The sequence below is a fragment of the Pelophylax lessonae genome (genome assembly GCF_965119305.1).
Source record: "Pelophylax lessonae genome assembly, chromosome: 5".
NCBI lineage: Eukaryota > Metazoa > Chordata > Amphibia > Anura > Ranidae > Pelophylax > Pelophylax lessonae.
The window spans coordinates 222,636,279-222,652,727 of record NC_138772.1 but is presented as its reverse complement, the minus strand read 5'-3'; the positions used below and the strand labels follow the sequence as shown (position 1 = coordinate 222,652,727).

At 40.4% G+C, this 16,449-nt stretch overlaps 1 protein-coding gene across 1 annotated transcript; it reads left to right on the top strand.

The window, feature by feature from the left end:
* Positions 1-807: 807 nt before the first annotated feature.
* Positions 808-1,992, top strand: LOC309556465 (uncharacterized protein; the record flags this gene model as incomplete). Its single annotated transcript, XM_082258923.1, has 1 exon — positions 808-1,992. The coding sequence occupies one exon, from the start codon at positions 808-810 to the stop codon at positions 1,990-1,992; it is 1,185 nt and encodes a 394-aa protein (XP_082115049.1).
* Between the last annotated feature and the right edge of the window lie 14,457 nt (positions 1,993-16,449).

Below are 16,449 nucleotides of genomic sequence, written 5' to 3'. Positions count from 1 at the left end.
TGAAAAATGGGAATATGTCCCGCAAGAGAAATGTTATCTGCGAGAGTAAATCACACTGTTTGGGTTTATCCACAGATCAGAAGCAAAGTTATCCTTGGAATCCTTGGTATCGTGTTATTGGTCGTTTATGGAGGTGATGGAGTCACGCCTGGATTTTGCATAAAAGCTACTAGCAAGGCGATAGTCCAGTGGGGATGGGCGAATGCCAGTGTCATCAGAAGACAGGATGTGTTTAATTGTTCGGTAAACCAGATAAGTAAGATTTTGAATCTGACAATTAATGGAACTTTGTGGACTGGAGATCCTCTAGATACAGGTTACCAGCCCACGTATGGAGTACATTCCGGACAAGGATATGTGAATATATCCTCTAAAGTGAAGGTGAAATGTTGTAAACAAGAACTGAATTTCCACCACCTAACTCGGGGAGACAGACTGAGATTGGTTAAAAATTGTTCAGTGACGGCTAATACCACCTTCCAATTTCCTCTAGCAACTTTAGATGTTCTAATGAGTACAAACGGTTCTGAAATTAAAAATAGAACTATTTGGGCGCAATATCAAATTTTTGCAAATGTGGACACTGCACGAATAGATCCAGGACTTATTAAGAGACTTCCTTCCACTTGTGAGAAAGTGGGACAACATGCGCAAAAGACAGTCATTCAGGCTCAAATAACTTTTCCTCCTACCAAGCTTTGCCTATGGGGACGATATAAAAGAGCATGGTATGACACCCTGTTAGGAGGATATGGAACTATTACTGGAACTTTAAATAGCTTTGATATTGAAACTTTAGCTAATAGAATGCACAATGCTGGTAGTAAAATGAATGATGCTTTGACTTTGCAAGCTCGCTGGATGCCAACTATTTGGGCACCCGTGAGAAAACAGTCTGGAATAGATGCTATTATGCCTAATTTACAGAATGCCTCCGATGATTTTGCTTTAGGTTTTGATCAAAATGTTAAAAAATTTGTGAATTGGACGGTGTGTTCCTTGCAAACCATTTATCAACAGGTGCAAAAATCAAATTACCAGACAAGTCTAATGACTGGAAATGAAAATGTGTGGAGGACCGTATTTGGCGCTTCAATATCTCCAAATAATTGGATACATTTGGATCCGCAGAAAATGGTGTGCAATGACACAATCTGTCAAGGAATAATAGTAATGTATAATGTAACAAAGACAATTATAATGTGTAAATTTATAGTATTACCATTATTAGTGGGGCCACTTAATAATCAACATTTTTGGGTCCCACAATTTAATGGTCAACATGTGGACGAAAATAATAAGACTCATGATCTGACATTCTGTGACTCTACTTTGGAAGGGAAAATTTGTAAATTGCAGTCTTCTGTTTATGAACCTTGTTTATTACAGAACACTGTAAATCAATGTGAATGGATTATTATGCCTACAGACTATCGGTGGATGGTGGAAATTGCTCCACAGGTGGTCTGTATGGCGACTAATTTGTCTGCTGTTCCAAAAATGAAGGTGCCCTTCTCTGGATGCTTACACAACGTCTCCATACTAATGTGGGAAAATGAAACATTTATGTTGACTAGAGATATAGATATGGCAGTTAACATAGATTGGGATGCAACTAAATTAAAAGTGCCAAATTGGGATTTCATTCTCACCAAACTCCATAAAATCCTTAATGATTCTTTGGAAATAAAGAAAGTAATTGGACAATTGAACAACAGTATAATTAATCATATGATCAGTACCACTGTAGTAGCTGGAAAACTGGTTAAAGTGGGTTCTAGTATAGCAGATGCTACTTCTCACCATTGGTGGGATGCATTCACTGGTTGGTCGCTATCAGCGACCCAAACATTGAATGCTTTAGTACACCCTTTGTTGGTGGTGATGTGCGTAGTTGTGATTCTATCTATATGGAATTGCTACTTGGCATACAGGGTATGCTGTAAAAAGGAAAAAGTCATTATGGTCTCATATATGGACAGAAGTCATTAAGGACCGTTTGTGATACGATTCTGATATGGTCGTGTGAGTGACTGCTATAGTATTAGATAGAGTCCATATTCAGTCAGTGATAGTAATGACTCCTGTCCTCCATGAAACTAACAAGGTTATTACAGTTCAGAAAAGCAAGGCTGAAGGACTCAAAACAGCACGGGGGATGTGGCTGATAATTGGCTTATAAGTCATGATCACGCGCCACATCTCCTTGAGTCTTTATACTGTGCATGTCACTATCTTTTTGGGTTGTGCAAGAGGCGCGTAACCGTAAGCGCGCACAAACAGAACTTAACTATAACTAGTAGTCCATGTGATCATCACGGTTATGAGCAGTGATCAAATTAGCCAATCACTAGGGGTGTATGAGATCGCGCAAGGCGTGGTATTAATGGGATTCCATCCATAAAGTTCAGGGAAAGCCCAGGGATTTTGGGACTTTCTTTTTTTAGCCACGGCGGACGCGTTGTGTGATGCAGATGACATTGACGGGTACCTTCTACGATTGATGATGAGTCCCCCAATCATGGAGTGATGCTACAATATCCGGTAAATGTATTGATTCTTACTTTCATGATTATGGTGTATTTTAGATTGTAGAAAATAGGTGAATAAAATATGTCTTATGCTTAGAAGTGTGCCTGTTTTGTATAACAGTGAGAGAAGGAAGAGTTTAATCTAGTTAGCAAGACAGACAAGGGGAATTTAATGGTACCATAAGAATTTTATTAGACTCTTTACAAAAAAACAATATTCTATATTTGTGAACAAACACAGTTCATTGTGTAAAAAGTATTAAAATAATTATTACAATCACGGATACATTTATATGATCATCTACACTTGGTCGCTTCACATGAAGGATCAAAGAGCAGGTGACTGCGATTTGGCCCTGCTCGACATGTTTTGCAGCCTTTAACCACTTCTTCAGGAGCATTTGTATAGGAGGAGACCAGACAATCCTGCAAGGACACAAAGTAATCAAGAATGTATATATATAATAACCAACTTATTGTGTGAATGACATTTTGTTTATTACAATTATTACAAAATTGTATTTGTTGCTGTCTCCTTAAAGGCCATACTTGAAGGGATTATCTTCCAGGGTGAGCATATTTTGATATCTTGCAGTCACCATGTGACATGTAATAAACCTAATGTCATTCACAAAATAAGTTGGTTATTATATATATATATATATATATACATTCTTGATTACTTTATGTCCTTGCGGTAAACAAGGCAGATCGCTGTTCTGTCACAGAGGAAGAGAGAGATCTTGTGTTTCAGCTAAGCTGAAACACAGATCTCCCTTTTCCTTTAGTACATCCAGTGCCCACACAGTTAGAAAGCATTCCCTAGGAGCACACTTAACCCCTTGTTCACCCCTGGTGTTAACCCCTTCCCTGCCAGTGTCATTTCTACATTAACAGTGCATTTTTTTTCCCACTGATCTCTGTATTGGTGTCCCTGGTCCCCAAAAAGTGTCACTTCCTGTCAGATTTGTCCGCTACAATATTGCAGTCTGGCTAAAAATCGCTGATCACCGCCATTACCAGTAAAATCAATAAAATAAAAAAAAAAGTCCATAAATGTATCCCATAGACGCTTTAACTTTTGCACAAACCAATCAAAATACACTTAAGATTTTTTTACTAAAAATATGTAGCAGAATACATATCTGCCTAAATTAATGAAAAGATTTGATTTTTTAAAAAATTTTTATTGGGAATTATTTTAAGCAGAAAGTAAAAAAATATAGTTGTTTTTTCAAAATTGTCTGTCTTTTTTTGTTTATAGCACAAAAAATGAAAACTGCAGAGGGGATCAAATGCCACCAAAACAAAGCTCTATTTGTGGGGGGAAAAAGACATAAATTGTATTTGGGTACAGCATCATTGTCAGTTAAAGCAACGAAGGGCCGTATTGCAAAAAATGACCTAGTCATTAAGGGGGTAAAACCTTCCGGAGCTGAAGTGGTTAAAAGAAAATGCACCAACAGCAGAATGATAAAAGTCTAAAATAAGTCCCCCAGAATCATAGCAAATTCTTTCAAAAAAAATTAATTGGGGAAGTAGGAAAGGGACCATAGCGGTTGGTATAGAAATGTCTAATAACCCTAAAATTCCGGATTTGGTATATTTTTCTGTGTAAGTAAGTAATCAAAGGAAACAAATGTTCCCCCCACTTGGAAAGCAGCAAGAGTGATAAAGGAGTTGGCATGCCACCAAGAGAAATACTTTGGGGAGGTAAAGGCAGGATCAAAGGCAAGGTCAACTAAAAAGGAAGAAGAGTGAAAAGCTATCAGCGCAATAATATAAAAAAAACGTGAATAATAAATGATATATTAAATATACACTATAAGAGCAAACTGACAGTGATCAGCCGCAAACACTAATTGTGATCACACTACACAAAACATAAATAAACAATCAAAAAATGTGCTGCGCTAGATCATATATAAGTGCCAAATAAATACAAAAACCTAACAAAACGTGATTTAAATGATCCCATAGGCATAAATCAAATGAGAAAGAAATTCCATGTGATAAAGTGATGCTGTATTCTCAAAATGCAAAACACCTTCGTGAACGTTCTCCAATCCACCACCACAAATCAAAGCCTCTCACCTTAATTTCTGACCCAGGAATCACCCCGGGTCAGGTATAGCAGTCCCCCACAGGGGTGATGAATGGTCAGCTGGATAACACGGGAGGGATATCCAGGATCCAGTGGCTCATACATCCAAACAAGGAGGACCAGGTGGGAAAGGAGATAAAACAAAAGAGATCTAATGCTCTCTGCTGCGTTATGATAGAGCAATTTATTCCATAAATTCTACTTACAAGGGCTGATGTAGTAAACGCCCTGCGCACCGATGTAACGCGTACAGGGGGGCGGGGCCTAGCTGCCGACATCACATCCTCTCTCTTCCTGCAAGAAACCGCTGTTATACTTGCACAGTTGAGTGCTGGTATTTGTAAGTAGAATTTATGGAATATATGGAATAGAAAATATGATATAAAAAGGTGTATCTCACACGTACAAACCCAGACTAGGCCCCGATTACAATTTTTTGTACCCTAAAGGCAGGATGAGGAGTAGGAGGAGTTCGGAACAGGAGGCAAACTGAAGCACCCTGCAATCCTCGGCGGTGGAAGATGCACCCCAAACATTTGGAAGGTGTATCTCACACGTACCGATACAGACTATGCCGCAATTTAATTCTTTTTACCCCAAAGGGTGTAGATTGAATAGCGGAATAGAAAATATGATATAAAACGGTGTATCTCACATGTACAGACCCAGACTAGGCCCCGATTACAATTTTTTGTACCCTAAAGGCAGGATGAGGAGTAGGAGGAGTTCGGAACAGGAGGAAAACTGAAGCACAATGCAATCCTCGGCGGTGGAAGATGCGCCCCAAAAATTTGGAAGGTGTATCTCACACGTACCGATACAGACTTTGCCGCAATTTAATTCTTTTTACCCCAAAGGGTGTAGATTGAATAGCGGAACAGAAAATATGATATAAAAAGGTGTATCTCACACGTACAGACCCAGACTGGGGCCCGATTACAATTTTTTGTACCCTACAGGTAGGATGAGGAGTAGGAGGAGTTCGGAACAGGAGGCAAACTGAAGCACCCTGCAATCCTCGGCGGTGGAAGATGCGCCCCAAAAATTTGGAAGGTGTATTTCACACGTACCGATACAGACTATGCCGCAATTTAATTCTTTTTACCCCAAAGGGTGTAGATTGAATAGCGGAACAGAAAATATGATATAAAAAGGTGTATCTCACACGTACAGACCCAGACTAGGCCCCGATTACAATTTTTTGTACCCTACAGGTAGGATGAGGAGTAGGAGGAGTTCGGAACAGGAGGCAAACTGAAGCACCCTGCAATCCTCGGCGGTGGAAGATGCGCCCCAAAAATTTGGAAGGTGTATCTCACACGTACCGATACAGACTATGCCACAATTTAATTCTTTTTACCCCAAAGGGTGTAGATTGAATAGCGGAATAGAAAATATGATATAAAAAGGTGTATCTCACACGTACAAACCCAGACTAGGCCCCGATTACAATGTTTTGTACCCTAAAGGCAAAATGAGGAGTAGGAGGAGTTCGGAACAGGAGGCAAACTGAAGCACCCTGCAATCCTCGGCAGTGGAAGATGCGCCCCAAACATTTGGAAGGTGTATCTCACACGTACTGATACAGACTATGCCGCAATTTAATTATTTTTACCCCAAAGGGTGTAGATTGAATAGCGGAATAGAAAATATGATATAAAAAGGTGTATCTCACACGTACAGACCCAGACTAGGCCCCGATTACAATTTTTTGTACCCTAAAGGCAGGATGAGGAGTAGGAGGAGTTCAGAACAGGAGGCAAATTGAAGCACCCTGTAATCCTCGGCGGTGGAAGATGCGCCCCAAAAATTTGGAAGGTGTATCTCACACATATCGATACAGACTATGCCGCAATTAAATTTTCTTTACCCCAAAGGGTGTAGATTGAATAGCGGAATAGAAAATATGATATAAAAAGGTGTATCTCACACGTACAGACCCAGACTAGGCCCCGATTACAATTTTTTGTACCCTAAAGGCAGGATGAGGAGTAGGAGGAGTTCGGAACAGGAGGCAAACTGAAGTACCCTGCAATCCTCGGCGGTGGAAGATGCGCCCCAAAAATTTGGAAGGTGTATCTCACACGTACAGATACAGACTATGCCGCAATTCAATTCTTTTTACCCCAAAGGGTGTAGATTGAATAGCGGAACAGAAAATATGATATAAAAAGGTGTATCTCACACGTACAGACCCAGACTAGGGCCCGATTACAATTTTTTGTACCCTACAGGCAGGATGAGGAGTAGGAGGAGTTCGGAACAGGAGGAAAACTGAAGCACCCTGCAATCCTCGGCGGTGGAAGATGCGCCCCAAAAATTTAGATGGTGTGTCTCACACGTACCGATACAGACTATGCCACAATTTAATTATTTTTACCCCAAAGGGTGTAGATTGAATAGCGGAATAGAAAATATGATATAAAAAGGTGTATCTCACACGTACAAACCCAGACTAGGCCCCGATTACAATTTTTTGTACCCTAAAGGCAGGATGAGGAGTAGGAGGAGTTCGGAACAGGAGGCAAACTGAAGCACCCTGCAATCCACGGCGGTGGAAGATGCGCCCCAAACATTTGGAAGGTGTATCTCACACCTACCGATACAGACTATGCCGCAATTCAAATATTTTTTACCTCAAAGGGTGTAGATTGAATAGCGGAATAGAAAATGTGATATAAAAAGGTGTATCTCACACGTACAGACCCAGACTAGGCCCCGATTACAATTTTTTGTACCCTAAAGGCAGGATGAGGAGTAGGAGGAGTTCGGAACAGGAGGAAAACTGAAGCACCCTGCAATCCTCGGCGGTGGAAGATGCTCCCCAAAAATTTGGAAGGTGTATCTCACACGTACCGATACAGACTATGCCGCAATTTAATTCTTTTTACCCCAAAGGGTGTAGATTGAATAGCGGAACAGAAAATATGATATAAAAAGGTGTATCTCACATGTACAGACCCAGACTAGGCCCCGATTACAATTTTTTGTACCCTACAGGCAGGATGAGGAGTAGGAGGAGTTCGGAACAGGAGGCAAACTGAAGCACCCTGCAATCCTCGGCGGTGGAAGATGCGCCCCAAACATTTGGAAGGTGTATCTCACACGTACCGATACAGACTATGCCGCAATTTAATTCTTTTTACCCCAAAGGGTGTAGATTGAATAGCGGAATAGAAAATATGATATAAAAAGGTGTATCTCACACGTACAGACCCAGACTAGGCCCCGATTACATTTTTTTGTACCCTAAAGGCAGGATGAGGAGTAGGAGGAGTTCAGAACAGGAGGCAAACTGAAGCACCCTGCAATCCACGGCGGTGGAAGATGCGCCCCAAAAATTTGGAAGATGTATCTCACACATACCGATACAGACTATGCCGCAATTAAATTTTTTTTACCCCAAAAGGGTGTAGATTGAATAGTGGAATAGAAAAAAGTATATAAAATTGGTGATTTTTCAATAGCACATGTAAACACAGCAGTGTCTTATGTTTTATGTCACGGTCAGCTCAGCAGCAGGCTATGAAGGGGAAAAAAAAAAATTCCCCTTTAACTTTTTAATTTTAAAATAGCAGATTAGTACAGACTATGCCACAATTAAATTTTTTTTAACCCAAAAGGGTGTATATTGAATTGTGGAATAGAAAAAAGTATTTAAAATTGAAAATCACTCAATAGCACATGTGAACACAGCAGTGTCTTATGTTTTATGTCACGGTTAGCTCAGCAGCAGGCTATGAAGGGAAAAAAAAAATTCCCCTTTAACTTTCTAATTTTTAAATAGAAGATTAGTACAGCAATCTGTAGTAAAATATAGCTGAACGCTGCACACAATAGACTGATAAAAGTATATTTTTTTTCTCCCTCCTCCTCCTCCTCAGTTGGCTCAAGTGAGGGCAAAAAGATTGTTCACTGCACCACCCCCCACACAGCAAAATCGATGTAGATCGCTAACAGACGATTGTTCTGTCCCTGCCTAATCTCTCCAGCCTGTCCCTAAAATGCTCAAATAACTTTCCCTGCAGCAGCAGCCAGCACGTATGATGTGTGCTCTCTCCCTACACTACAGCAGAATGACGCACCGCGCTGTGTCTCTCGAACTTATAAAGACATGGGTCACATGCTTCAGATGGCCAATCACAGCTACTAATACATTAGTAGGCATGGCTGGGATGGCTTAAGGCACACCAGTTAAACGCTTGTTGATTGGCTGTTGAAAGCCCGCCATTAAAAGCGCGCCATTACATACAAAACAGGAATTAAAATTACCGAACACGGATTTTAAACCCGAACATACAGTAAAGTTTTCGGGTCCGTGTCCGGGTAGCAAAAATCCAATTATCCGGTACGAACCCAAATAATACAGTCTGTGTTCGCTCAACACTAGTCAGCAGCCATTTTAAAGCCTACCTGTTTCACCCAGCAATTCAGTGCATTCCCTTTTGGAGGGTAACTATAGTTTCCATATTTTTTTTATTATTTTATTATTTGCTATTCCATTAGATACCCTAACACCCTGAGATTAAGTCATTATAATTTGCTGTATAGGCTTAAGTTAGACAGTTAGACAATTTGACTGCAGTGAGTTAAAGGGCTGAGTAGTTAAAAGCAGATTATTGTCTGCCAAATTTAATAAACTAGTTATGGGACCTACGAGAGGGAAATAATTGTTTGTTATAATAATATATACAGTATGTGGTATTGGATTATTTTATTAATTTGTTGTGAATCAAATTTTGATTGTCTGTGTCATATCTCAGATTCACTGTTATTTATGGTGTTTGTAACGTGACTTATGTAAAATACATTTTAATAATATTATTTTATAGTCACAGTCCATACTTACACCCAACCTTGTTGTGTTTAAAAATATATATGTGTAGGGCAAAGTATCTTGGGAATAATGTATTAGTCAGATTAATTATTTTTATCAAATAATTTTTGTATTGGAGGCACTGTTATTCATCAATCTAATTAATAGTTGATATAGCTGACTCAATTAATGTTTCAGACATCCCTGACGGGGTCAAAATCTAAAGAAAGATGTGTACATACCATAAATACCCACGCTACTAATCTCTATAGTAACAGCTGCTTTGTAAAACACAATCAATGTTCTTATATTTATTAAACCTCAGTACGCAGTGCACAATTGTGTTATCCTGGTGCTATTATCCACTATTAATGAATCATGTTAAACATATAAATTCTTTATTCACATAAAGTGCTCCTGTGCATGACTAATTAAAAAAAATACAAAAATTGCCTTTCCTATCTCATTAGTGAACTCTAACATAATAGTCCATATACAAAGTGTCCAATTGCTTTCCAGTGCTTTTCCTCTCTTTTCAAAATGCTCTGTGCTCAAAGTTCCAAAAGATTTTATATATATATTCTCTTCTGTGTTTCTTATCATTCACTGTGAATCACCACCACACTTCTACACTCACCAGATGATCATGACCTCTCTGGAAAGAGTATGGACTTATGTCGCTGATTGTCTACATTACTAGTAAAAAAATAAAAATGAAAATTCCGTAAATCTATGCCATAGTTTGTAGATGTTTTAACTTTTTTGCAAACCAATCAATATACGCTTATTAGGACTTTTTTTTTTTTTACAAAAAATATGTAGCAGAATACATATTGGCCTAATTTGATGAAGAAGATTGTTTTTTTTTTTTTTCTATTTTTTAAATAAGTTTGTTTTATAGCAAAAAATACATATAAATATGGCAGATGTGTCCTATTACTGATAAAAAGTGCATATGAATAACATAGATTATCTTCTGACAATGGCATCTGTAAGTCAGTGGGATATACTGTATTAGGCAGCAAGTGAACATGTTGTCCATTAAGTTGATGAGGTTAAAAGCAGGAAAAAAATGGCCATTGCAGTTTGTTTTGTATAGGTCAGTATAGTCTCAAACTGGTCAGGGTGCCCATGGTAATCCATGTTGACAGCAAAGCAGCACCTACAGTGAGCATGTGAGCATCAGAAATGGACCACGGAGCAATGAAAGAAGGTGGTCTGGTCCAATAAATCGTGTTTTTTTTACATCACGTGGATGGCTGGGTGCATGTGAGCAGCTTCCCTGGGGAAGAGGTGGCACAAAGATGCACTATGGGAATAAGACAAGTCAGTGGATGCAGTGTAATGCTTTGGGCAATGTTCTGCTAGGAAACCTTGGTACTGCCATTCATATGGATGTTACTTTGACATGTACCTCCTACCTAAACATTATTGGTGACCAAGTACACCACTTTATGAAGACAGTATTGCCTGATGGCAGTGGCCTCTTTCAGCAGGATAAAGTTCACTGCCACACTGCAAAAATGATTTAAGGATGGATTGAAAACACAACAAGGTTGAGGTGTTGTCGTGGCCTCCAAATTCTCAATCCATCGAGCATCTGTGGAATGTGCTGGAAAAATAAGTCTGATCCATGGAGTCTTCACCTCACAACTTACAGGACTTAAAGGATCTGCTACTAATGGCTTGGTGCCAGAAAACCAGCATACCTCCAGAGGTCTAGTGGCAATCATGTCTCCATAGGTCAGGGTTGTTTCCAAGGCAAAAGGGACTTTTTCAATGGCAAAAGCGGGACCTACTCAATCTTACTGCCCTGGCATTTTAGGGCCTCAAGAAATGAGTTAGTCCGTCAGTACATCAGGATTGATCAACTTTCAGATACAATAGTAGTTTGTGGATTTCTATACCTTTCCTATAGACTAAATAATATACACTGATTTGGGTTATTTTCACCAAAGAAATGTAGCAGAATACATTTTGGGATAATTTTATGAAGAACAATTATTTATTTGCAAAATTTTATAGCAGGAACAGAGAAAATGTGCTTTTTTTTTTTTCAAAATGTTCAGTCTTTTTTCGTTTGTAGCAGGTTTTCCATGCCTGTGGCCTGATGTGGGTCTGCCATCGGTACCGGTTACCTCTCCAGCCCATGTGAGCTGCGACCCTGGGTGTGAGCACTGAGACATCGACAACTCTGGCATCTTTGTTTGTTTTTTTATTTGATTTAAAGGGGATGGGAGAAGAGAATGAGTGGGATACTCCTTTAGGCTCCAACTATATACACTTGGGACTTTGTTCTTGAAAAATGCCCGTTGGCACTTCCTTGACGCCAGCCGGTGCCAGCCAGCGCTCACTAATTCTGAGAGCACTCTGTCACTCCATAGAAGTGCTGCGTTCTCAACTTGAAGTCCAGAAGATCGAGGACTGTGAATTGTAGAACTGCTGACACTGCTGTACTGCAAAGTCACTGAATACTTCCCTCCCGCCTTGCACTGGCTTGAGGTAGTATGTTGTAGGATTCTGAAAAGCTGCAACTTCCAACTGGCACACTCTTTACAATTCAGGGCCCAACTGCAGTCGCCCCATTTAACCTTGAACTCTTCAGCGTCCACTGACTATGTACCCCCTCTGTCACTTCAGGATCCTCAACCTAGGTACCCTCTTTCACCACTAGCTGGCACTGGATCCCCAAACCTCCACCGGAGTGGTCCCTTCTAACTTTAGGCAGACCCCTAGGGGCAATCCTCAGTACTCACGACCTGTGTAGCCTTTCCTGGGACTGGACCCCTCTGACTCTCCACAGGTTCTCGGCACACCGGATCCCCTCAGCTTAGCTCAGCACTCTCTGGATCTGCAGGCAACACCCCGAGATCCGACAGCCATTCTCTCCCTCCTGGGACACTGCTATCGCCAAAGACATCATGTCATGCGCCACCCCCAAACTTATACCCACTCCCAGAATCCTTTGCAGCATAATCTACCTTCTGGGGTAGTTACAAACCGGGATGTGTTCCCTGATTGGTTTTCCTCCACTGCCCTATGAGATGCCTCTCACAGGAGCCAGTGGGGAGACTCCCCCTTCAGCAGGCACACCTGGAAACCATGACACCCTGACTAAACAAATCACAGCCCTGCTGTTAGGCAGACAAGGCCCACTATACGTTTACCTAGCACCTACCTGTAGGGTGCTACACATTTATTTAGCAAAAAATGAAAAACTCAGAGGTTATGATAAAAATTTGCTTAGGTACAGTTTTGCATGGCCACAAAATTGTCATTCAACGTGCACTGAAAGCTAAAAAAATGGCCTGGGCAGGAAGGGAACAAAAGTGCCCTGTAATGAAGTGGTTAAAATCTAAAAAAGCACTGTAGGTGTTAAACTTTCATCAGGTTAGGTAGGAAGTTGTTGGGCAGGAAATGTAAATGATCTGTTTCCCTGCATATGCAGGAAATAATGATTCCCAGATGGTTTGACAAGGGCAGCAATATTCCTTTTGGCTCTAATCAAGTACAGGAACGGCTCTAGGATAAGTATGAATATGATGGAGAATAACAGGCACCCCTAATGGGTCCCATTGACCACCACGGTGGGCCTTTAGTATAGGATGCAAAAGGAACAAAGTAGAATGCCAGTGTGTAGATAAAAACAAATGTTTTTTTTCCCCAATCTCACTTACAGCTAGAAAACCTGTAATCTGCTCTAAGTGTCAGAGTGGAAGTGCAAAAAACAGCTCCCAACAATCTTGATGAACCAATATCAGCTGCTGGGCAAAAGGCAAGAACCTGCTGTAAGATGACAGATTGGTGGCATATCTCCTCTCAGTACAGAAAGGAGAACAGACAGGAAAAAGTAACAAAATGAAGAGGACAGGCCGCAACGCGTTTCCTGAGGCCCCACCTCTTTTCCCCAGCTGGCCCACCCATGGGAGACGATGGGATTTAAGAACTGTCAAACCAGCTGGCAGAATACAATTAGATGGAGAGGGGTGGGGCCTGCCATGAAGTCGCTAACGGCAAAGGGAAGAAGATGAGTAAAAAAAGCTGAATGCAGAAGATGGATCAGGGAGAAGAATAAGGTTATGTTAAATATCCTATCTCGCCCCTGATATTCGTTCTGACATGGAACCTTTGTTGGCAACTATCAGGGATAATGTAGATATAAAGGGGGTAAGGATTGAACAGGATGAACACAAAATCGCAGCTTAAGCAGATTATATTTTGTTTTATATAAATAATCCTAGAATACGTCTCCAAATGTCATCAAAGACCTAAGGAGATTTAGAGAATTGTCAAACTTTAACCACTTGCCGACCAGTCACGTTGACTGTACTGCGGCAGAGTGGCTCGTTCCCGTCCAGCGACGTAGACCTATGTCGCTGGACTCCTCCCCTTGTGGGCGGCGCATGCGCACCGCCGGAGGCTCGCTCCCGCAGTATTCAGTTACAGCGGGAGTCGGGCCAGGGGAGGAGCGGCGGTGATCACCGCTGCTCTTCCCCGATCGTCGGGGATCGAGTGTGGAAATCCGCCCACTTGTGTAAACAAAGCGGGCGGATCTCCTAAGTGACAGGCAGGGTCAGATTGCAGGGTTCAGCATAGCTGAACCTGCGATCTGTCCCTCTGTCACTCAGTCCCCTCCCCCCACACGTTAGTAAGCACTAGGCATATATTAACCCCTTGATTACCAATAAAAGTTAACCCCTTCCCTGCCAGTGTAATTTTTACAGTAACAGTGCATATGTATAGCACTGATTACTGTAGTAATGTCACTGGTACCCCCAAAAGTGTCAAAAATGTCAGTCAAGGGTCCGATCTGTCCGCCGCAATGTCGCAGTCCCACAAAAAAAAAACGCAGATTGCCGCCAGATCACCACCGTTACTAGTTAAAAAAAAAACAATTAAAATTACATAAATTTCCTGTAGTTAGTAGCTGCGATAACTTTTGCACAAACCAATCAAAATACGTTTATTGCGATTTTTTTTTTACCAAACATATGTAGCAGAAAACAATTTGGCCTAAAATGTTAAAAAATTTAGATTTTTACATTTGGGGGGGGGGGGGGAGGGGGAATTTCATATAAAAAAATTTGAAAAATATTGTTATTTTTTCAAAATTGTTGCTCTTTTTTTGTTTATAGCACAAAAAGTAAAAATTGCACAGGTGATCAAATACCACCAAAAGAAAGCTCTATTTGTGGGTAAAAAAAGGACATAAATTTAATTTGGGTATAGCGTTGCATGACCGCTCAATTTTCCGTTAAAATAACGCAGTGCGGAATCGCAAAATATGTCCTGGTCAGGAATGGGGTAAAACCTTCCGGTCATAAAGTGGTTAAAAATATGCTCATTGAGAATTTTTTTGTCAAAGACATGTAGCTAAATACATTTTGGCCTAAATATATGACAAAAATTTAATATATTGGATATTTTTTAACTGTCAAAGTAGAAAAATATTGTTATTTTTTCAAAATGTACGATTTTTTTATTAATATCGCAAAAAATGAAAATTGCACAGGTGATCAAATACCACAAAAAGAAAGCTCTGTTTGTGGTAAAAAAAGGACGTAAATTTTGTTTGGGTACGGCACTGCATGACCGCGCAATTGTCAGTTAAAGTCGCACAGTGCCGAATCGCAAAAAGTGGCCTGGACGTAAGATAGCAAAATCCTCCGGTGGTAAAGTGGTTAAGATAAATCCAACAAAATCCAAAATCTGAAATATTAGATTAAATAAGGCAGAAGAACTTTCATTACGGAAATAATTCCCATTTACCTGGGTAAAAACCTAAATAAAATCTTTAGGGTATAAATATAACATCATTACCGGAAGATCTCTATTTGGCTAACTATATACCCCCTGTTAGAGGAGATAAAGCAAAATATCAGGAAAATACTGATTCGCTGTCTGGGCAGAATAAATATGTTCAAAATGATAATTTTACCAAAAATAATATATAGATTTCAAATGTTACCTATTGCTATTCCACCAGTATATTTTAAAACAATTAAAACAATGTTATTAAAGTATATATGGCAAGGGAAAAAAAACCTAGGGTGCAGTATGCGGTTCTCAGCAGAGATAGGATGTCAGGGGGATTAGGGGTACCTGATATTAAAAGATTTTACACAGCAGTAGTATTCTCACGTATGATTGAATGGACAAAAGAAAATTCTGAAAAAAGATGGGTACAATTGGAAACTATGATAAGTCGAACACAAATAGATAAGAATAAATGGGTCCCACCAAAATATAGAGTAATACACGATGATACACATGAAATAACGAGAGTTGTATATAAAACTTGGGATGCGTTTTCAAAGCAGGCCGGGTGGAAATATAATTCTCCATTATTACCATTAGAAGGCACAATTTTTTTTTTTTACCTGGGTTTGGAAAGCAGTTCCTGAAGGGCCAGGAACCACCTATTTATTCTCCTATTGGTCTCCTTGTTCTGTGCCATCCACTTTAACGGGGCATGATCCGTCACCAGTTCATACTGTCTACCCGGTAGGTAGTACCGGAGAGAATCCAAAGCCCATTTCACCGCCAAACACTCTTTCTCAATGGTGGCATAATTCTCCTCATGGGCCTTCAACTTTCAGCTGAGGTACATAACAGGGTGTTCTTCCCCCTTGATAATCTGGGACAGTACAGCTCCTAAACCCACATTTGACGCATCTGTCTGAACCACAAAGTCCCGTGAAAAATCAGGCGAATTTAAAACTGGCGGACTACATAAGGCCTATTTTAAAGCCTGAAAAGCTGTTTCTGCTTCGGGAGTCCATTTGATCATGACAGACTCCTTCCCTTTGGTCAAATTAGTCAGGGAGGCAGCCTGTGAGGCAAAATGGGGAATAAAATGGCGATAATAACCTGCGATCCGCAAAAATGCACGAACCTGTTTCTTGTTGGTGGGACGTGGCCAATCCTGAATAGCCTCAACTTTGTTTATTTGGGGCTTGATTAGACCTCTTCCAATGGTATACCCCAGATACTTCGCC